The following is a 22257-nucleotide window of genomic DNA, read 5'->3' on the forward strand; positions in this document are numbered from 1 at the left end:
GATAAAAGTGGGAAAGGAAAAAAAGGCAAAGGAAAGTAACATGAATAGCTGGAGTTATAAAGCTCACTGCAGACAGGGAGGTCATACTTACTTGGAGTGGGTGGAGAGGATAATTGAGCCAGACTTCGCGCAGGTCCTGGAAAATAGAGTGATGCCTTTAATGCTCAAGGGAGCCATTTAACGCACTCTAGAGTACTAAATAAAATGTCATTATTTGAAATACTGAACTATTTCAGACACTGACTCCACTTACAGCAAATTCAATAGTGCTGGCAAACTAATTTTTTTTTTTTAAGTGTATTCACCACTCAATCCGCCTGTAGCAACTCTAATTAGCCTATTAAGCTAGGGGGGAAAAGAGCCACGTCTAGTCCCAGAAGTCAGACACCTTTTAAAACTAAGTTACACATTTGGTTAACCTAATACACTGCACTAAGCTGCTCTTTTAATCGTATTTTTTTCTTACCATTATCCAGAAATGTGCATCAGCTGTGCCTTTTGTAATTAAAACTCATTTCAAATGTCCTTTATTTTAGGCACTAATTCATTACCATATGAGCTATTTTAAGATGGAGTGGAAAACGCCCCATGTCGTCTTCATAAGATCTTACGTTTATGAGATCATGCTTTTACAGTGGGTCACTACAAATGCTCACTTGAACTACTGGAATGAGTGAATTTTATGGAAACCCCTAGTACATTACTTTATCCACTGAGTTAAATCTGGAGGTTATAATGAGAACTTCCTCAGGATTAAAGTGTTTTTCCTTTAGTTTCAGACTCTAGGGAGCCTCTGACTGAATTTACTTCCTGACCTTGATGTTAGATTTCTGAAATAAATAAAAAAAATTCCTTAAGAGGAAAAAATATTTAAGTTTTTTTTTAGAGGAGAAGAAGTATAGGAAAATTTAGTACCACTTGTAACACACAGGGTGATAAAAGTAAAATACCTAATATTTCTTGCACAACTGATATCTTAATAAAATACACTCAGGGTTTTTTAAATAATATTTTTTAAAAGCATTTAAACATCAGACTTTCTTTGGGGCACTTTAAAGGACTTCTCTTAACCAATTCAGAAATCTTTCCCTTGAAATCTCCATAGTGCAAATTATATTGATTGTTCTTACCTTCTTACAACTTTCTCTCAATGCTTTTTTTCTTCCTCCTTTCACCCTAAGTGGACATTTATCAAACTTCAGCCCCTGCCTGACCTATTCATTACCATTTCCACTGGAGAATTCCACTATTTCCAATGCTTTACTACTTCAGTTTGGATTACTCATTCATTTCTGCTGCAGCACTGACCTCTTACCTAAGCTCCCAGTCCATAACTCTAAATATCACATGGGCACCTATTACCCCATATGGAACATGATCAAATGATAACTTTTCACCTTTCTCCTTAAACTAGAGCATCTGTTACAGAAGACGGCAGGCTTAGGAGTCAGGCTGCCTGGGTCCAATCCTGATTCCATCTTGGCAAGTGACTTAACCTAAGCTTCCATGTCCTCAGCTTAAGACAAAGATAATTGTAGGACTACTCAAGCTGTTCTATGACAAACACCCTGAGCAATGCACTCAAAGTATTAAACCCAGAGCTGGCCCATAGAAAATACTACTATTAATAATGATGACAACAACAACGATACACAGCTATTTCTTCCAACCAACCCCAGTCTCCAAGGCTCAAAATTCCCAAGGATCTTGATTCACCTTTCTTCTATCACCTTCATGTCTTACACCCAAACAAGACTGTGGTTTCTCCTTTCATGTCTGCTGCCACCCATCTTGGTGTAATAGCATAACACCCCATGACCAGACTAATGCACGTGTCCATTTCCTTTCATCTACCCCGTAGACACCGAGATAGAGTTCTGCTGCACCTTGGTGTCAGGGGGAATATACTGAAAAGATCTAGACTGGAACCCCAGTGCTACCATTTATTAGCTCAAGGACCTTAGGCAAGGTCTCTACCTTTAGTTGGCTCTTCTGGAAAATATTCTGATCAGGTCATTTGTTCATGCAACATGTTTTTACTGAATACCTAGCTCTGTCCTAAAGAGGCCTAGTGAGAAAGAATGAAGGTAAATAAGTGCAATTTAATACATTGTGGTAAGTCTCATAATAATGAGATATATACATAGAAGTATTAGGAAAACTGCCTGGAGGTGTCAGATAAAGCTTCAAAGAGGAGATGATTCTTCAGATGTGTCCTGAGAATATGAAGATTTTGGCAAATCAGTAGAGAGTGAGAATCAAAAACGGGGCACCAGAAACATACAAATAATAAGTCTTAAAGTACATAGGCATGAAAAGGTGATTCCTAGTGAATGGCACAAAGAGGGATTAAAAAAACATGAGAGTCAGATTATGAAAACTATTAAATGCTATGTTATGTAGTATATAGAGCCTGGGAGGCTGTAACCAAAGATTTTAAGCAAGAAAGGCCATAACCAAATCTGCATATTGAAAAGAAGAAATGTGGTATGAATGATGGACTGGAGCGGTGGGGCATGGCAGCCGGTTAGAGTTCAAGTGAGAAATGAGGAGGACAAAAAGGAAAGCAGTAGGGTAGCAATTCAAGAAATATTAGGGTCAGAATTGATAGAATCTCACAATTGATCAGATAAGAGGAGAAGAAAGCTTAGGGACAAAAATAAATCCTAAGGTTTCTGGTTTAGAAGATAAAAATAAGGAAGGAGGAACACGTTTGGGGGTTAAAAGTGATGGGTTCAATATTACACATGTTGAAATGAGGTATCTGTGAAACACCTGTGAGAAGGTGCCCAGAGGCAACTTGAAAAGACACTTTTTCCAATTTATGGAGCTCCAGAGAAAAGGCCTGAGTCAGAGGTACTGGGACAGATGTGCAAGGAGAAAAGGTGTGGAAAGCAGGGGCATAGCAAAAATCACATTAACACCACTCTATCTTTCTAAGCGGGCCATTAACATAATCAAAATGAAACAATGGATCTGAATGTACTGGGTCAAACATGAAGGGTTACACAAAGACCAAAATACAAAAACAGCAAAACTGGGCTGAAAGAGTAAAACTCAGTTGAGGATGAAAAAGAAAAAAAACAGCCCTGCTGTTTACAGGGCTGAGAAGACATAGATAAAGCCAGCAGCAAAGTGAGCAGGAAACAATGTTTCCCTCAAGGTCTTGCAGCTGCTGTAAAATGCCATTATGACCCTCTGACTAAGGATCACTGCAGACACTCAATCGCCAAGCTGCCCTTGCCTTGTGACGGCACCCAATCCCAAAGTAATCTCTTGATGCTCCTAAACTGGCCACAGCCAAGAACCTCTTGAGAATTACTCAGCACCAGCCCAGGCCTCACAAAGGATGTCTCTCTCCACCCCCACAGCACAGCCAATCAAGCTGACTTTGTTGCCTACAGGTTTGTCCCTGGCTGTCTCTGGCTAATTAGGCTTTCATGATGCCTTATTCAAAAAAGAAGTACATTGGTTCACTAACATCTCTCACATGTTACAACTAATAGGTGGAAACCAATATGGAGATGTCAAATGAGTCAGTGTCCAAGTTTGTGTACTTCAGAATGCTAAAGAGGAAAACCCATACATTGTGAGCCTTATACAGTTTCACAAAAGACACACTAAAAAAAATTCTGAATCTCAACCATCCCGTTTGTAAGATAATGTTCAGACTCTGCTTTTAATCCAGTCATTTATTCACTTCACTCTTCTAACAAATCTGTATTAAACGCTGCACATGCCAGCATTGCACTAGGTACTGGAAACACAAGATAAGCTCACTAAGTAGACAACTGGGAGAGAGGCACTTTGAAGAGAAAAGAATCTAAACACAGACTGATGCAATTAAAGAAGACAGGTAGAAAACTGCAGCAAAACAGAACAACAGAGCACAGTGGATTGGGGGATGCAGGTAAGATGGGAGAAGGGGACAGGGAGGAGGTGGGGGTGGGGGAAGGAGTCTAAAGGGTGCTGGGGGACACACAGACAAGATTGCAGGAAGGAAAGAGAGCAAAGAGGTTGCTGAAATGACCCACAAAAGGTGAAGGCCAGAACAAAGAAAATTTAAGATTTGAGAAAGGGTCTTAAAACACACACCATCTGGTACAGATGCAAATCAAGATGCACATGTGTTTATACGTGCAAGACAAAAATGGGGGGACACAGAACATCTGTAGATAATCTTCCCATAAGGAGGAAATTCACACATAAAAATTATCACATATCTCTAGAAAAACAAACACAAAAATCAGATTCTCAGATATGAACATTGTCCAGGTCATATTTTCCAAAACTATTGATCCTTTTTTAAAAAAACTACCCAAAGTAATACAGTAATAACGTCTGACAGCCATTTAAGCTGAAGGTTTCACAGAGGCTTAAAACTGGCTTCCTGTGTTCTTTATTGCTCCATGAGGGCTATTTCATTCAATTATAATGACATTTCAATTTGGAATACAGAGTTGCTTCTCCTTTTAAATGTTAAATTGACTTGTTTTGGTGCAGAAAGCATCCAGTGTGCTCTATTACATGCAGGATTAAAAAGGTATCTCTGGCAATATTAATAGCTTAATATTTAAGTAACAACAGAAACTATTTTAGAATCCATCATTTTTTCTTAAACTACAATTTGCTTTCAAAAAAGTACTTTCATACTCTTTATCCAGAGCCCCATCAGAAACTCCCTATGAACTGACTTTTAAAAATAAATAAACATTTATCTAGTCTACATAATTTACATAAAAACAAATCATACACAGAAAAGCCAAAAGGCTATCACTTCAACTAAGCCTGCATGAGGTAGATACCCAATGATTCTAAAATATAAAATCATAATTAGCTTCAAGACACTTCAAAATGAAGCGAAGTCCTATTACATTTGTATTCATATTTAATTGATAAGTGACCATGAGGAAAGACAGGTTCGGGCCAAAGAAAAACTCCTTGTGTAAAGGTCCATGGAACTTTCCATCTGCAAGAGTTGAATAAGCCATTTTGGTGTACTTGAAATGTCCCATCTATGGTAGATCTGACTATTTTGTTTCTCCTATATTCTCTTCAAATTACAAAGACCAGCTGAAATAAAATCTTCTGTAATAATATATAACAAAAAAAAATCAAATGATTCTATAGAAATACCGGATCATTAAAGAGCAAGCGTCCAAATAACTGCTTGGCTTCCTCCAGGCTTCCCTCCAAGTAAACAGCTCCTAGATGAAAAACAGAGAATGCCAAAAGAGAGTCTCCATCAACAGTCAAAGAAAATGACATATCTCTATAAAAAGCAAAAATGCAAGCCAAAAACTACTCACAGAAAACAAATCAACATGTTCAGAAGCAATTGTCTTAGAGGTGACATTTCCCCTCTTTTTGCTATGCTTTGTGTTACAAATTAGACTGAAATAATACGGAATTCAATTTACTAAAATCTAAATCTAATATTGTAAGTAAAAGAGGCCAAATATCAACTATCATGAAGGGTAAAAGTATAAACCTTACTAAGGGAACAATGCACAGATACTTGACTTTAGTAAAGCAAATGTTCTGTTTTATTTTATGCATTTATAGTTTATGTTTCTGATCAAATGTATATAGATACCTAAAGAAAAAAAAAAACCTGATAGACAAAACCTGAGTCTAGATCAATGAAGGCATCTGCAAATAAAATATCAGGGGAAGCTTTACCTTTAATTTGGAATAATTAAGCATTAGGCACACACACTCATGAATCATAACCAGGAAGTACTATGGTAACATTTTAACTGGGTATCAATTACAATGGAGTAGTCATATTTTCTTGAAATCAAATGTTTACACTTGTCTTCAGAAAGGCTACTTTTCCATGTAAAATGTTAAGGCACTTAGTTACCAGGGCTTTTGACAACTAAAGACATTAATTATTTATTGATAGTTGTAACAATGATAGTCAGAGTAACAGTGGTGGTAGCTGTTGTGGTTTGGGAAACACTTATGTCCTGGGTACCATGCAAAGCATTTCCACATTCTTATCTTCACTTTCATGGGGTACCTCAGTAGGAGGATGTTAGAAAAGACTTAGAGGATTTAGGCTTATATTAGTTGATTAGCGAGGACAGCTTAAGGAAGTAGAGCTTTGCTCTGGATTGGATGCTGCCAGAATCAGATATTAAGATCATTATAACTCTGCAAGGTAAGTGATACTATCTCCATCTCACAGTCTCACAGATGGGGAAACTGAGGATCAAAGAGATTAGGTAGATTGCCAAAGACACAGATCTGATAAATGATGGAACAGGAAATTGAATCATGTCTGGCTGGTTCTGGAGGCAATGGTAACACCAACTGTCAAAAATATTATGTGTACAGAGCAAAGTAATTCCATGCGACAAATTCTTTGAAAATAGACATATTTGTGAAAAACAGACATAGCTGTGAAAAGACTGTGGATAATTATTAAACATTCTCTTCCCACTATCATCAGCATGAAACTACAATGGGAAGATTTTATATTCATTTTCAAAGGAAGAGGGCAAAAATGATAAGAACAAAGCCCTTTGAAAGCTAAAATGTACTTGATCATTTACTTTAAAAAAAAATCAAGTTGTCAATCTACTGTAACATTTCATTGTAAAGCATAAAACTTGCAATCGCCAGCTAATTAACTCTTCATAACTTTCCTGTACCAATGGCTAATTGTATTCTGGTTACAGTCAAAAAGAAGCCAAGGAAGTGCCTGAGTGAGGAGTGGAATGTCAACATCAGTCTTGCTTCAAGTGAATCAATAACAGTTATACAAACTCAAACCTGGGTGGGGTTTAAAAAATGTGGTGTTCTCAAGATGTTTAAAACAGAAATCTTACAAATAGTTTAATCAAAAGCAACACTGGAGTCTCTCAGCAACCTAATCCGTTTGTTTATGTATGTGATCCTGAATCAAATCTGGAAAGTAATCCATCTTCATATTCACCTCATTTCAATTCATTAAATACTAAGCATCTACATGACATCAGACACCAATTCAGGCAGTAAGAATGCAAAAAAAAAAAAAAAAAGAGGCACGTTCACTGCTCTGAAGGAACTGAAATAACTATAATATAAGGTGGTAGGTTTCGTCCTAGGAACCTCATGTGCTTTGGGAACAAGTAATTCTGTCCCAAGTTTCCACACTAAATTTTATGTGCTCTCCAGACTGTTTAGACATGCAAGAAAGTAGACTTCTTGAAGAAGAGAGAAATTACCTATTAATGCTTCAAAACAATTGGCCATTGCATGTCGAAGGTCCGATTCTCTACAAAGGTCAGGCCCGTGAGCATACAGCATAAATCGATCCAGTTCAAGTTTCTACAAAATTCACAATGACAAAACGTAAGAAAGTTTGCCAAAATCTTAACTATAGTAACTCAGCATCTCTTGCAAAGAGTTGGTGTGGAGACGAGATGAGGGCAGCATAATGGTTACAAATCCATGAATATATTAAAACAGAGTTTAGTTTAACATTCATTAGAAGTCCTATACATATAGCTCAGTTTTCACTAACTCAGTTCTTTCCCAAACAGGCTTCTACAAACTCCAATAATTCAAGTAGGGTTCAGAATTGATCAGATCTGAACTTTCCAATTCCAAGCTCAGACCAAGCACTAGCCTAGGCTGGAATAAGACTCTGCTACAAGCCCCTGGGTTCATCCAATATGCCTAGGCAGAGAATTACAAACCTAACACAAACTTCTGAAAGTCAATTTTATGTCTTTGACTCAAGTCATGTGGTACTGACAATGTCAGCACCATACAAAACAGATTTTTTTTTTTTTTTTTTTTGAGACAGAATCTGGCTCTGTTGCCCAGGCTGGAGAGCAGTGGTATGATCTTGGCTTACTGCAACCTCCACCTCTCGGGTTCAAGCGATTCTCCTGCCTCACCCACCCAAGCAGATGGGACTACAGGCACCCGCCACCACACCTAGCTAATTTTTGTATTTTTACTACAGACGGGGTTTCACCATGTTGGCCAGGCTGGTCTCAAACTCCTGACCTTAAGTGATCCAGCCACCTCAGCCTCCCAAAGTGCTGGGATTACAGGTGTGAGACACCACGCCTGGCCCAAAATAGATTTTTATGTGGTAGAGTAAGTGAGGACCCTCAGAAGACTTCAAAATGCCTTACACTTCTAAATCTTTATTTTTATTTGTTGTGAGGATTTGGGGACCCCTCTGCACTTGTGTCCCCCTTATGAGGTTTCCATACTCATCTCTCTGTGGGTTCACTGAGACCTTCTGAGCAATGAATTGGATTGATCTTAAGGGCTCTGAAAATAGCACTCATAGTGAATTGTGTTTCCTTTTCTGATTTGGCCTCAGAAGAGTTTAGAGCCAAATTTGTAGCCCAGTTGTAGGTGTAGGGCTGATGAATACATCAGTGTATACTAACTTTACCTCTGGATTCATTTCACTATCTTACTCATAGTTTTCCTTTACTTTGATCTCGGCAGCTGCTTATTTCTTATCCCATGGCATTACAACACACAAATCAACTCCAGCCTTTTAGAACTAGACACAACGTGAAAGAATATTTTTTATACAACTCCTGAGATTGAATAAATGGAAATCATAATTCTTTCCATAAAAAAGAAAGATACAAACATTGCATAAATATGCAATAAATCCATTTCCATTACCATGTAATTCAATTCAATAAATACTAAGCAATAACATGCCACATAACATGGAACAAATCACAAGTCAATGAACAGCCTAGGACAATATGAGTTCCACCAGTCCTCAGACAAAAGACATAGATTCTGTGTGTCTCAGTATGTATCTTAAATATCCATATTTATTCATATTGGAAAAAGACAAAGACAATAAAAATAAGACATATATGCTGTAGTATTTTATACTGTTTGAAATTCGTGATTATAAAATATACTCAAATGAGTTTTGACTACCGCAAATGCAACAGCAGAAAATATCTCTTTTTAAAAATTGATCCCAAAGTGCAAGAGTTTATACTAGAATATGTAAATTTCATCTGTTTCACAACTTCACTGGGAAAATTTAATTGTTTGCTATCTCTGGAGCCCTGCTTGCGAGCAAACTGCAAGCCATATTTTATCTTATAAACATCTACTGTATTCTGGAGTGCTGTGATGTGAATTTCCTGACTTCTTCTAGTCTCTACTCTATATTCTTATTTTTCCATGCAGGCATTAGTACAACTTTTTTTTTTTCTTTGAGAAGGAGTCTTGCTCTGTTGCCCAGGCTGGAGTGCAGTGGCGCAATCTAGGCTCACTGCAAGCTCTGCCTCCAGGGTTCACGCCATTCTCCTGCGTCAGCCTCCCGAGTAGCTGGGACTACAGGTGCCTGCCACCACACCCGGCTAATTTTTTTGTATTTTTTAGTAGAGGCAGGGTTTCACCATGTTAGCCAGGATGGTCTTGATCTCCTGACCTCGTGATCCGCCTGCCTCGGCTTACCTCCTGTAATCATGCTGGGATTACAGGCATGAGCCACCGTGCCCGGCATTAGTACAACTTTTAAAAAGGATAGAGTGGTGTGCTACTGTTTATGTGTTAAAATGTTCATTAGTCTGGAAGGTGACCTAGAGCTTTCATTAGATTCTCAAAGGGGTCAACAATTCTCCATCAATTCCCTTCCCTTCCAAATGGTTAAGGACTACTGGTCTAGACAGAAGAAAGGTGGGACTGCCACAGCCTTCTGCTGCAGCCAATGGGTGTTGAGTACTATGGGAATGGCAAGCCTTGGGCTTGGTGGAAGAAGACCACATAGAAATCCCTGAAGGGAGAAACTAGCCACCTCTGCCATTAGTCATGGCTTTGTACAGCACCCAGTGGGTTATATGATAGCTTCTGTTTTCATGCTATGGCAATTCCCCACACTTTGTAAATATCCTCCCTAAAAGTGTTTGAAAAATAATTATGCCATTCCATTACATCCTAAACTAAAAACAATAAGGAACGGAGTGACTACCTACTTATTAATACGTATTTCCAGTGGCATTTATGTGAATGATCAGGAAGCATTGTGACAATTAAATCAACCAAACACTTAAGCAGTTTTACATAGAGTTGTGAAATTTCATTCATTGTGAGCCTGCTAAAACCAAGTTAGCTTACCTGGTTGCTTACAGGTTTTCATTAAGACATCAATATTTACTTTCTCAAATGCCACTAAAACCAGTTCAAAGCCTACCACTGTAGCTACAATGACGATGTTATCACATAAAATAAAACAATGTGTTATTGCTAACACATAAGCTAAAATTAACCACATTTTGAATATAATTAATGCCTTGGCAAGATCAAATTAAGAAACCAGTCATAAAGCTAGGATGGGCTTTATCTACTCTTTCTATCAAAATCAAACTTTTATATCAAAATGAAGAAAAGATACAAATTACTTTAGGCATAACCCACAAAAGTTTTTCCAGTGGATCCTCAGTGCTTGGGGATTTAAGAGCCACCATTCTACCTACTACTAAATAAACCCAAAGGTCTATAAAAATGTAAGGATTTATCACAAGAACATGGGTAGCATCAATAAAAACAGCCCCTACAAAATTATTAACATCTTTGTGTAATTACTATAAACAAGTATTATGCCTAGCACTTTATAAATGACATCATTAAAACTCATAATCTCATTTAATTCTCACAACCAGGCTGTGTGCCAAGGGCTAATGTCATTTCCATTTTACAGACGAGAAAGCAGAGGCTTGGAGAAGAGAACAACAATTTGTCAATTTGTCCATGGCCACCTGTTTGTAAGAGGAGGAGTGTGGACTGGAACCCTGATGAGTCAGTGCAAGTGTCCATGTTCTTATCAGCCATGATTTATTATAATAAGACATAATATGGAGATGGAAACATCAAATCAGATCACATTTATCTGAATTCTGAAAAGGTTCTGTTAGTCACTGAGCTAAGTCAATGAGGCTAGGGGAACAGCCTAAACCCTAAATCTTAATAAGATTTGTGATTTGGGGGATTCTCAAAGGTGTAGAAAGTACCCCTAGTGGATAAAAAATGGTCTGTAATATTCTGTTCAAAGCTATCATTGGGCTTGTTAACGTAAATTAAAAATAAATGTACTACAGAAATACTACACAAAGGGAAAATACAGTATATTTCATTTCTTTTGCTTTGTTCCCATGTTCCTTTTCCCCAAATGTTTAACTCTGTTCATACACGTCTGTCAAATTTTTCTTCATCTGTTCTCAAGTTACCTCACTGTGGAGTTCATTAGCTGCTGGTGAAACTCACAAAGGTAACAGAACTAATAAGACTGGATCCTTAAAACCCAACAAAAAAAACTTCCTGGTCTGTAAAATATTAACACCCCTAATATATCCTAAAGAGTTACTTATTCAAATGCAAAATTATGCAAGGACCGCAGAAGAGCATGTCAGACGTAACTACAAATGCTGCAGATGTCTTCTATACCTTTGCTAGCATGGCAAGGTGCTGATTCTGAACAATGGCAGTCCGATAGGTTGCTAATCCTCCTTCTTCCAGACTAGGAAACAAATAGTACAAATGGACGCTACAAAAAAAAAAGAAGTACATGAATAAATATGCATCACAACATTCTGTCTGTGGCTCTGAGTCACAGAAACAGGGCTGGCACACAGTATCTGTGCAATGGATATCAGCTGAATCAAACTAAACTGGATCTGATTAAAGTCTTTGAAAGTTAAATGGTAAGAACAGTATATCTGAATGTGCTAAAACCTAGACAGCACCATTCACTCGTATTCTCACATTTATTTCTGTTAAAAGACTTCTCTGAAATCTGATGACAACAAAGAGCGGAATAATCAGTTACACACTCTAAGAGCAAACACATTAATACTAAAAATTGGGAAACAAATGTTTTTCCTTGGGCTGTGTTACGTGTGGCCTCTGGAGAGAGGAGTCCCTTCTCCTGATTATGTCCAGCTTGTCAAAAGAAATAACCTAAAGAGAATAAAAACAGCTCAAGAGAGTTCCAAGAGAAGCATGTATTGTCTCCCTTTAAAAGAGAAATTGTGTCAGTATAGAAAAGCAAAACACACTTTCCTGCCCCTATTCCTTTTTTTTTTTTTTTTTTTTTTTTTTTTGAGACGGAGTCTCACTCTGTCACCCAGGCTAAAGTGTTGTGGCATAATCTCAGCTCAGTGCAACCTCCACCTCCCAGGTTCAAGTGATTCTCCTGCCTCAGCCTCCCAGGTAGCTGGGACTACAGGCGTGCACCACCACACCTGACTAATTTTTGTATTTTTAGTAGAGATGGGGTTTCACCATGTTGGCCAGGCTGGTCTTGAACTCCTGACCTCAGGTGATCCACCCACCTTGGCCTCCCAAAGTGCTGGGATTACAGGTGTGAGCCACCGTGCCTAGCATCCTACCCCTACTTTCAAATTAAGGATCCTAAAACACTTCTGGAGAGACACACACACACACACACACACACACACACACACACAAATCTGGTCATTAAAATTACTTGTAAGCTTTACTTCCCTTGAGATCAGAAAGAATAAGAAAGGGATCAAAGACAAATCCTAGAAGATGAAATGACATTTTAAAATATCATCCCTTTCTTTACAAATTGAATATAAGCTCTGAAGCATCTAGACCAAGACAAGCTGATCTCTTGTGGTTGTAAGCAACTTTAACATATACTTGACAGGACAGAGACACAAGCCTTTCATCTTGTAATCTCACTCATTACAGCATCAGTGAGTGCGAGTTGTCAGGGCAAGAGCCACAGACATGTGGCTTCTGAGCTCTACAGAAGAGATAAAAATACACAGTGTATCAATGCCTTATTTGGCTAATTACAAAGAAAGCAATGTAATAAGTATGTTACCTATAAAATGTAATTATTGAGGAGTTGTAAAAAACAAAAAAGCCTAATTACCTGGTCAGAAATTCAACAACAGCATCACCCAGGAATTCCAACCGTTCATTGTGGTTAATCCTACAATGGGAATTAAAAAGATTACTTAATACAGCATACTAACACTCCCCCCCACCCATCCCCACCCCCACAAGAAAAGAGCACATGAAGGTTAGCTCCTTTAGTAATCAAACCACCTTCCCTATTCCTCATAATTAACAGCACAGACCACTATCTTAGCCCAGAGGCATCTGGCACCTGCCTAATGGGAAGGAGGGGTGCATTCCTTCACATCACGTGGGTCAGGCTTTCTACCAGGGGGCTTCCTTCCCCTGGGAACCAGAGCCTTCAAGGTGATATCTCACTAACAATCATGAATATTTCCATACTACTATCAGGTAGAAGACAGAAAGAAGAATGCCTTCAGTGGATTTTCTGACCACTGAAAAATCCCTTTTGATACAATGTCCTAAAGACAGTTCTCCATCACTTCAACTCTAAACTCAACTCAGCATCTGAAGTCCTTCGAAATAAGTGTAATCTACGTTTTCAGTCTCATTACCCACTCCTACCCTATCCTATCTACTCACTGGGCCCTGCTCCAAAACTGCCTGGCATTCTCTGAAACAGGCATCACTTAAGACACTCAGTGTGCCTCTTCAGGCCAAGCTTCCTGCCACCCTAGAGCCTTCCACTCTCTCCCATACAATGAGCCACACTGAAAATCTACTCACCCGTCAAGGCCCAGCAAAAATGTTATCTTCTTTATGAAGCCCTGCCCGATGCCCCTCATCAAAATTAATACTTCTCCCTCAGTGCACAGATCACACTTTATTTAGACTTTAATTATATGATGAAGTCATATCCCACAGGCTGTTATTTTCTCATGTTCACATACAAGGCTGAAATGACCAAGAAGGTGGCCCACGGAAAACCTCCTCCTGTGTCTCAGTGAAGCCAATGGAGCACCTTCTCTCAGTACTAATTAATGTGTTTCTCTCACTGCCCCTTTGGTTGAGCACAGACATGGTATGAAGTGATTTAGGTTTTCAACAGGCCACACTGGCTGCTGTGTAGACACTGAGTGGAGGACAGAGAAGCACTGAGGAGAGGCTGCAGCAGATGCAAGGAGACTTTCCCGCGTGGGAGGCTTAGGCTGGGGAGGTCACAGTGGAGAGGAGGGGAACAGTCACATTTGGGATGCATTTTGGAGACACAGCTGAAAAGAAGTGTTGATAGCTGGAGTTGGGATTTGGAAGCTAAGTGAAAGAAAAGAATGAAAGTCAATGGCTAGGCTTTAGCTTAAGTAGCTTGTGAGGAGTGGTGCCATTTACTGTGGAGGGGAGGACCAAAAGGAAAGCAGGTTTGGGGGAAACGCAAGAGGTGCATTTTGGACATGTTAACTTCAAAGTGCCCATCAAATATCCAAATGGAGAGATCCAGTAGAGTGCTACATATTAACCTACTGCTCATGGGCTAGGACACAGTTGCTAATGAATCTTTAGGGTTGGTCAATGTTAGACAGAATTTCAGGTGATTAATCATATGACACCACTTGAGAGGATGCAGCCAGAGGGAAAAAACGGTCCCAGGAACGAACCCAGGGAGTGCCGAAGTTGAGAAGTCAAGCAGGAGGGAAGCCAGAAAAGGAGACCTGGCCGGGGAGGCAGGAGGAAAAGGAAGCCAGTATGCTCTCCTCAAGGACAGCATGGTATCCTCCAGCCATTGGAAGAATGTGTTTCAAGAGAGAAGTGGTAAGCCATGCCCAATGTTTCTTAGATTCAAGTCAGATGAGAACAGACCACTGATTCAGTCCTGTGAAGTCACTGAGGCCCTTGATAGGCTATCTGTGAAGTGGTGGAGACAGACCTGCTTGGGAGTACAGTAGGCTGGAGAAATAATAAGTTGTGTGGAATTGTACAACAGCCCTCCCATACCCATGGTTTCACCTTCCACAGTTTCAGTTACCCCTGGCCAACCACAATCTAAAAATATTAAGTGGAAAATTTCAGAAATAAACAAGTCATAAGTTTTAAATTGCATGCTGTTCTTCACCACATGGTAAAATCTTGTGCTGTCCCACCCTATTCCACCAGGGATAATCCCTTTTTCTAGTATCTCTATGCTGTCACTTAGTAGCTATGTGGGCTACCAGATCGACTGTCATAGTATCTCAGTGCCTATGTTCAAGTCATCCTTATTTTACTTAATAATGGTCCCAAAGCACAAGAGTCATGATGCTGGCATACTGTTATTTATTTACTTTTTACTTTTATTTTAGGTTCAGGGGTACCGGTGCAGGTGTGTTACATAGGTAAGCTGCATATCATGGGGTTTGGTGTACAGAAGGCATGTTGTTATAACTGTTCTATTATTGTTGTTGTTAATCTCTTACTGTGCGTAATTTGTAACTTAAACTTCATTATAGGTATGTATGTGTAGGAAAAAACATAGTACGTAAAGGATTATGTACTATCTTTGGTTTCATGCATTCACTAGAGGTGCTGGAAGGATGGGGGGGATGACTAAATATGAAAAGAACCTGAAAGTCTATTTCAAGGCCGGCTGCTGAAAGAGAAAATATGACTTTGGGGATGTACAAGGGGAGAAAAACCAAAGGGATGCACTGAGGAGGGAAGGAGGACACGCAGAGCCCATGGGGCCTGAGCAAAGACAGCAAAGGACAGGCTTGGGCATGAGCAGAAGCTGGCCTCACTAACTACAGGGGCTTTCTGAAATCTCTCTGACACCAACCCACATCTCCCCAAATAATTCAACAGCTGCCTGTCGAGTCTCAACCCATCTGGCTTTCAAGGCCATTCTTTATCTAGTTTCATCATACCCACCCCTTTTATCTACTTTAAATAGCAACTTTCAACTCCATGTTGATCAACCTGCACAACTGTACCATGCACACACCATCCCCTCTCCCTTCCCTGCTACCTCTCCCAAATTACACTCATTCCTACAGTCAATTGGGAGGCCGACCCTAAGTACTGGAGCTTCCAGGGGTGCGGGCTAACTCCTACCATCCCACCCCCATTCCCACAAAACGTCAACACTTATCACTTCATTTACAACAAAATTAGATCATATCTGTATTATTCTGTTTCATGTGTGCCACTTTAATGTCCATATTTAAAGTATCCCTATAGTTTCCATATATAGTAGAAAATTTAAAATATTTGTAAATTATTCTTAGCTACAAAATCATCTACTTAGAAATTTAAGCATAACTGCTATCATTTCACTTATCGCATTAGTAAGTTTATTCTTCTACCCTACTATTCCTCCACATTTTGGAATTTTACAGGAAACAAAAGGTAATAGGAAAAATCTGGTAAGTTGTGAACAATGAATAAGTGATTCTGAACCCTCCTTTCAATTTATGGCCTTTAATTTATGTGAAAACATCACTCTGGAAAGCAATTACAGATTAAGCATCCATAACCCAAAATCCAAAGTGTTGCAAAATTTGAAACTCTTCAGTGTCAATATGATGCCACAAGTGGAAAGTTCCACACCTGACCTTATGTGACAGCTTGAGATCAAAACTTTGTCTATACAAAAGTATTAATAATATTGTATAAAATTACCTTCAGGCTATGTGAGTCTAAACCCATCTGGTTTTCAAGGCCATTTCAAGGCCATCTTATATATATTTCTTATATATGAGATATATATGAAATATAAATGAATTTCAGTTAGAATTGGGTCCTATCCCCAAGATATCTCACTATATGCAAATATTCCAAAATCCAAAAATAATCTGAAACACTGCTGGTCCCAAGCATTTCGGATAAAGGATACTCAACTGCAGTAGCCAATAATGGGAAATGAAAAAAAGAAAGAAAGAGAAAATACATTCATGTCTAGCTGACAAATTCATAATCTCATAATTCAGTTTAAAAAAAAAAAAGGGCAGGCCAGGTGTGGCTCATGCCTGTAATCCTTTGGGAGACTGAGGTGGGAGACAGCTTGGGTCAGACGTTCAAGACCAGCCTAGGCAACAAAGTAAGACCTTGTCTGTACAAAAAATTAAAAAAATTAGCCGGGTGTGGTGGCACGTGCCTGTAGTCTCAGCTACTCTGGAGGCTGAGGTGGGAGGATCACTTGAGCCTGGGAGGTCAAAGCTGTGGTGAGTTATGATTGTACCATTGCACTCCAGCCTGGGTGACAGTGGGAGACCATGTCTCAAAAAAAAAAAAGCAGTAGGTCCTAAGACAAACTTTTCTTATTTTTACCAAATATATGCTAGACTTTAAAGGACTTTTTTTTTGTCGCTACTCCACTAGCCAAGAGTGACTCAAAAGTTCCACAGTGGAGTATGACACATTATATTAACAAAAAAAATTTTCAAAACTTTTCAATACTGAGAATTTTGCTTTCTGTCAAATACACCAGAACTTCAAAAGCATCTGCCATCATTCTTGGAGAAAGCATCAAGGAATAGAGGCATGATTTAATGGTAAGACCATGTTAACTCCTAAGTCCTCCTGCAATTTCAAGAAACCTATTAAGCTGCTGTCCTGGGTAAGGACAGAAATAAGAAAGAAATAATGAGTTTTAAAAAATAAATTCTTTTTCATGAGCCAGTAAAATAAAAATGCATTTTCTGTGGCACAGGCTCTATCTTCTTCCTAATAGTGCAAAGTACTATACAGAAAAATCTTCACATGGAAAGCAAGAAACTGGGGACAAAGGAGCTGGGGACAAACGATATTTGGATGTCTAATGCATTTTTAAATAATAATAAGACATTTAGTCAAATATGACAATAAGTCACATTTAGTATATGCTTGAAGTCATATACTATTTTAACTGAAGTCATACTGGCATAAGTTTTACCTTAATTTCTTTTATAAACTTTCATGGAGACAAAAACTACATCTAGGATTTTAATAACCACAAAGTTGGATTATTATTCATTTTGTTGAAATACAAGGTCATGGTTCTAAACAGATTTATTCAACAGAGAGTCTGCCATTTATTAAATAATTTGCCCAAATCCAACATATGTTTTTCTGTATCTACATTATGACTAAACTCTGGCAATAAGCCAGAAATAGGAATGGGTATTAAATACCACTTAATTATTATACTGTACAATTCCTAAGCCAACAGTTTATCCAGAAAAATGGGAAGAGTGGGCTGCTAGTCCTCACAGCAGTAGCAAATCTTTTGTTCCTTCTTTCATTGTTTAGACTTTCTTTAATCACCCTTTTTATAAATACTATGAGGTTCCAAGATGAGATGTTTACTGAGCAGTAAACACTCCATTTGTTTTTAAGAAGTGAATCAACAGAGGCATTATGAAATCTAGATTAACTGTAACATTTATACAGCACATTTTGTCTGAGGAATTCAATGCACTTGATAAAACACAACCATCTCCCTGTAACAGTAAGTACTGTAAGGTGCCATTCACTCCAAGGAAAGCCATCTCAGGATAGGCCAGATCAGTGAGGGTACGCAGAATCTTTCGCACTCTGGCATCCCAAGCCTCAAGCAGTGACTCGCAGAGTCCTCTCAGATCTACTGGACTTGGGAATTTAACTCGAAGCATTTAGGGTGGTAAATCCACTAGGTGGAATTTACGTACATTTAATATATATTATTGTGCTTTTAATGCAAAATATACTTGCAACTGCCATTTCCTTAAATATAGAGACATTAACAAATAGTCCATATCTGTCTCTGCTGGTCCGATAGACTTTTTTTTTTTTTTTTTTTTGAGACAGAGTCTCACTCTGTCACATGATCTTGGCTCACTGCAACCTCCACCTCCTGGGTTCAAGTGATTCTCCTGCCTCAGCCACCCGAGTAGCTGGGATTACAGGAGGCCACCACCATGTCTCACTGATTTTTGTGTTTTTAGTAGAGACAGGGTTTCATCATGTTGGCCAGGCTGGACTTGAACTCCTGACCTCAGGTGATCCACCCACCTCGGCCTCCCAAAGTGCTGGGATTACAGGTGTGAGCCACCGTACCTGGCCGAGATTTTTATGCATTATATGTAGCAATGACTCTCCAAAAGAAAAAAAAAATCAAATCAAACCAAGGCAGCTTGGTTTTCCCCCTTTTTCCATTGCTACTCTTCTGGTCCCTCCTTCCCAAGGGTCTTACTGATAATACGTGGATTACTTGAATGCCACCAAATGCCTAATCCTTCAGACACCCTTTTTGTGCTAAGTTCATCACAATTTGCATGAATGAATTAAATATAACTATTCAGCTCAGATTTAGGTGGTTAAACAGTGACATTTTTAAAATTATGGGTGGCATATTTGCTTGAGATAACAGCATCATAAAAGTTAATTATTTTGTACTTTTCATGGGCAGCCAGGCTATCAAGAATTATTTATTAATTTTAAGGCTTCATGCCTTTTTTGTAAACCCTAGCCCATCCCAAATGAGATTAAGAAAGATACTACCCAGCCATTTAAACTGCTGACCGTAACCCTTCTTGATCCCCCAACTGCCCTATTTCTAGTCAATAAGTAAATAGCCTGGGATAAAAGTAGTACGACGAATGGCATTCCTTCCTTTAATACTTATTTACTGAGTACCTGTTCTTTGAAAGGCACTAGTTACAAAGAACAGGGAGAAAAAACATGGGTAGGACCATAGACCTTCAAAATCCTTACAGTCCAGTAAAGAAAAATAGCCCCATAACACAATTATGGGTGCACAGAAGAACAAGAATATGTTCCATAAAACAAATACCAGCAGGATCTGAGCAGGATATTACAAGGTTACATGGGCATGACAGAGGAAGTTTTACAATGACGATCAGCACACAGGGAAGGGACAGGGTATGCTTGACAACCCAGGTAAGTAGCTCTGTCTTACTTGGGTCAGTCTCTGTGAGAAGCTGTGCCCAGCTGTGGACTGCTAGCTGATAGCAGGCAACTAGCAGCAGATCCTGGCAGCCAAGGCCAAGAGGCTCTTTCTGAACAGACACTTGGGGTCAACTCTGCATCAGCAAAAAGATCATATTCAGGGCAAGAGGCTATCAACACAAGCAGCAAAGGCCAAATGTCAAAGGACAAGAGAGATTATTTGTTTATTCTCTGTCAATAATATCATTTTCAAAATGGTAAATTCAAACATCACACAGTTTCTCAGGTATCATCCCTTCTGCCACGGTAAGAAAGCCACTTCTTTGTAACAGAGCAAAAGAAAACATAAATCATGGGGGTCGAATGACATTATCAAAAGACATAATTTACATACCAACAACTGCAGTAAGGGAAGATGAGACAAAGATGATTTAAACCTAGATTTTCATCATTGAAAAGTACATGTCTATGGTGTTCATGCAGCCATGTTAGAGGGCTATGGGTATATAGGATTCCACTTATTAAAATACAGACTTTACAATGTAGCAGGGTAAAATAAAACCATGGTCACACCATCCCCGAGGGTGTGATTAAGGGCTGTTTTAATTCATTCTTTTCTGATCTTAGACTCTCACAGAACATCATAGCGAGGTATATGGGCATATGATCATTTTCAAACAAGAATTTTAAAGCTCTGTCCTGCTTTGTTTTTACCTCTTGATTGAAGAGGTTTGGTTTCTGATAACCTCAAAAGAGAACAACTCAAGGCAAGTCAATTTTTTAAAAACCTGATATACGAAGGAGATATTGGAAAAGGAAGCCATGTCAGCCATTGCTGGCAATTTCTGTGGAGGCCAGTGGGCAGCTGAAGTAATTGCCTCAATTTCCTGTCACTTCCAACCCTACTCTGCCCACCTTTAATCCATCTCAGTCTGGATCCCCAGAATGATAAGCATAGCTATTCCACTTTCCAACTCCCCACCTTAAAAAGAAAGCCACCCTCAAGCAGTTTCCTCTACTGGCTTTCCAAATAGAACCTGCTGTACCTCATACACAAAGATAATCCTCCTTGCAAGCAACCCCAGAGCCTCATCAGCCATTAAGCATTTGCTTCCATTCAGTTGTCAAACTGTGTTAATGAGTTTATACAGACCTAGGTCATTCCATTCCCAGATTCTTCAAAGGCTTCAACACCACACATAAATGAGAATATCAATATGGGAAGGTATCTTATAAAACCAGGAAATTAAATAAGAAGAGTTAACGTACAAAACTTTCCAACTCGTTATATGAGGCCAGTATTACCATTATAATGAAACTAGACAAAACATCACGGGAAAAGAAAACTACAAACTAGTATCTCTTGTAAATATAGACACACAAATCTTAAGCAAAATACTACCAAACTGAATACAGCAGCACATGATAAGAATGAGACACCACAATCAAGTGGGAGGCATCCCAGGAAAGCCAGGTTGGTTTAACACCCCAAATCAATTAGAATAAAAGAATAAAATGACATGATTATGTTAATAGCTACAGTAAAAGCATGTGACAAAATTCAACACCACTTCATGATAAAAACACTCAGCAAACTAAGAATAGAAGAGACCTTCTTTACTCTGATAAAAAGCATCTATAAAAACCCAACAGCTAACATCATCCTCAATAGTGAAAGACTGAATGCTTCCTACTGAGATTAGGAAGACAAAGATCTGCTCTCAATACTTCTATTCAGTATTGTACTGGAGGCTCTAGCCAGGGCAATTAAGTTAAGAAAATGAAATTAAAAGGATTACATGGGAAGAAGTAAAACTATTGCTATTTGTAGATGATATTATTTCAAAAATAACAAAATCCTAAGGAATCCACTAAAAGACTATTAGACCTAATAAACAGGAGCAACAAGATTGGAGGTCATAAGACCAATACACAAAAATTAACCGTATTTCCAAACACTTGCAATGAACAACCTGAAAATGAAATTAAGAAAATAATTCCAGGCCGGGCGTGGTGGCTCACGCCTGTAATCCCAGCACTTTGGGAGGCCAAGGCAGGCGGATCACAAGGTCAGGACATCAAGACCATCCTGGTTAACACAGTAAGACCCCGTCTCTACTAAAAATACAAAAAAATTAGCCGGGTGTGGTGGTGGGTGCCTGTAGTCCCAGCTACTCGGGAGGCTGAGGCAGGAGAATGATGTGAACCCGGGAGGTGGAGCGTGCAGTGAGCCGAGATCGTACCACTGCACTCCAGCCTGGGCGACAGAGCAAGACTCTGTCACCAAAAAAAAAAAAAAAGATTCCATTTATAACAGCACAAAAAAGAATAACATACTTCAGAATAAATTTTGCAAAAGATGTGTAAAATGTATACTCTGAAAACTATAAAACATTATTGAAAAAATTTAAAAAGACATAAATGGAAAGACATCCAAGTTCATGAATCAGAAAACTTAAGATTAAGATGGTAAGCCTGGGCAACATAGCAAGAGCCCTGTCTCTATTTAAAAAAAAAAAATGTTAAGATGGTAATCATCAACCTAAA

The 22257-nt window shown here is 38.8% G+C and overlaps 1 protein-coding gene across 13 annotated transcripts in view; it reads right to left on the reverse strand.

Annotated features, from left to right (window-relative positions):
• Positions 1 to 22257, reverse strand: part of DROSHA (drosha ribonuclease III) — a 131232-nt gene that overhangs the window by 23112 nt on the left and 85863 nt on the right. For all 13 annotated transcript variants that reach the window (XM_063724077.1, XM_024247302.3, XM_024247298.3 and 10 more), the window contains 5 exons: positions 12890 to 12949; positions 11431 to 11530; positions 7215 to 7317; positions 5137 to 5207; positions 92 to 136 (listed from right to left, as the gene is read on the reverse strand). In XM_063724077.1, the coding sequence (XP_063580147.1) occupies positions 92 to 136; positions 5137 to 5207; positions 7215 to 7317; positions 11431 to 11530; positions 12890 to 12949 (379 nt within the window). The remainder of the gene's footprint in view (positions 1 to 91; positions 137 to 5136; positions 5208 to 7214; positions 7318 to 11430; positions 11531 to 12889; positions 12950 to 22257) is intronic.

Source organism: Pongo abelii, chromosome 4 (genome assembly GCF_028885655.2).
Source record: "Pongo abelii isolate AG06213 chromosome 4, NHGRI_mPonAbe1-v2.0_pri, whole genome shotgun sequence".
In the NCBI taxonomy this organism is placed as follows: domain Eukaryota; kingdom Metazoa; phylum Chordata; class Mammalia; order Primates; family Hominidae; genus Pongo; species Pongo abelii.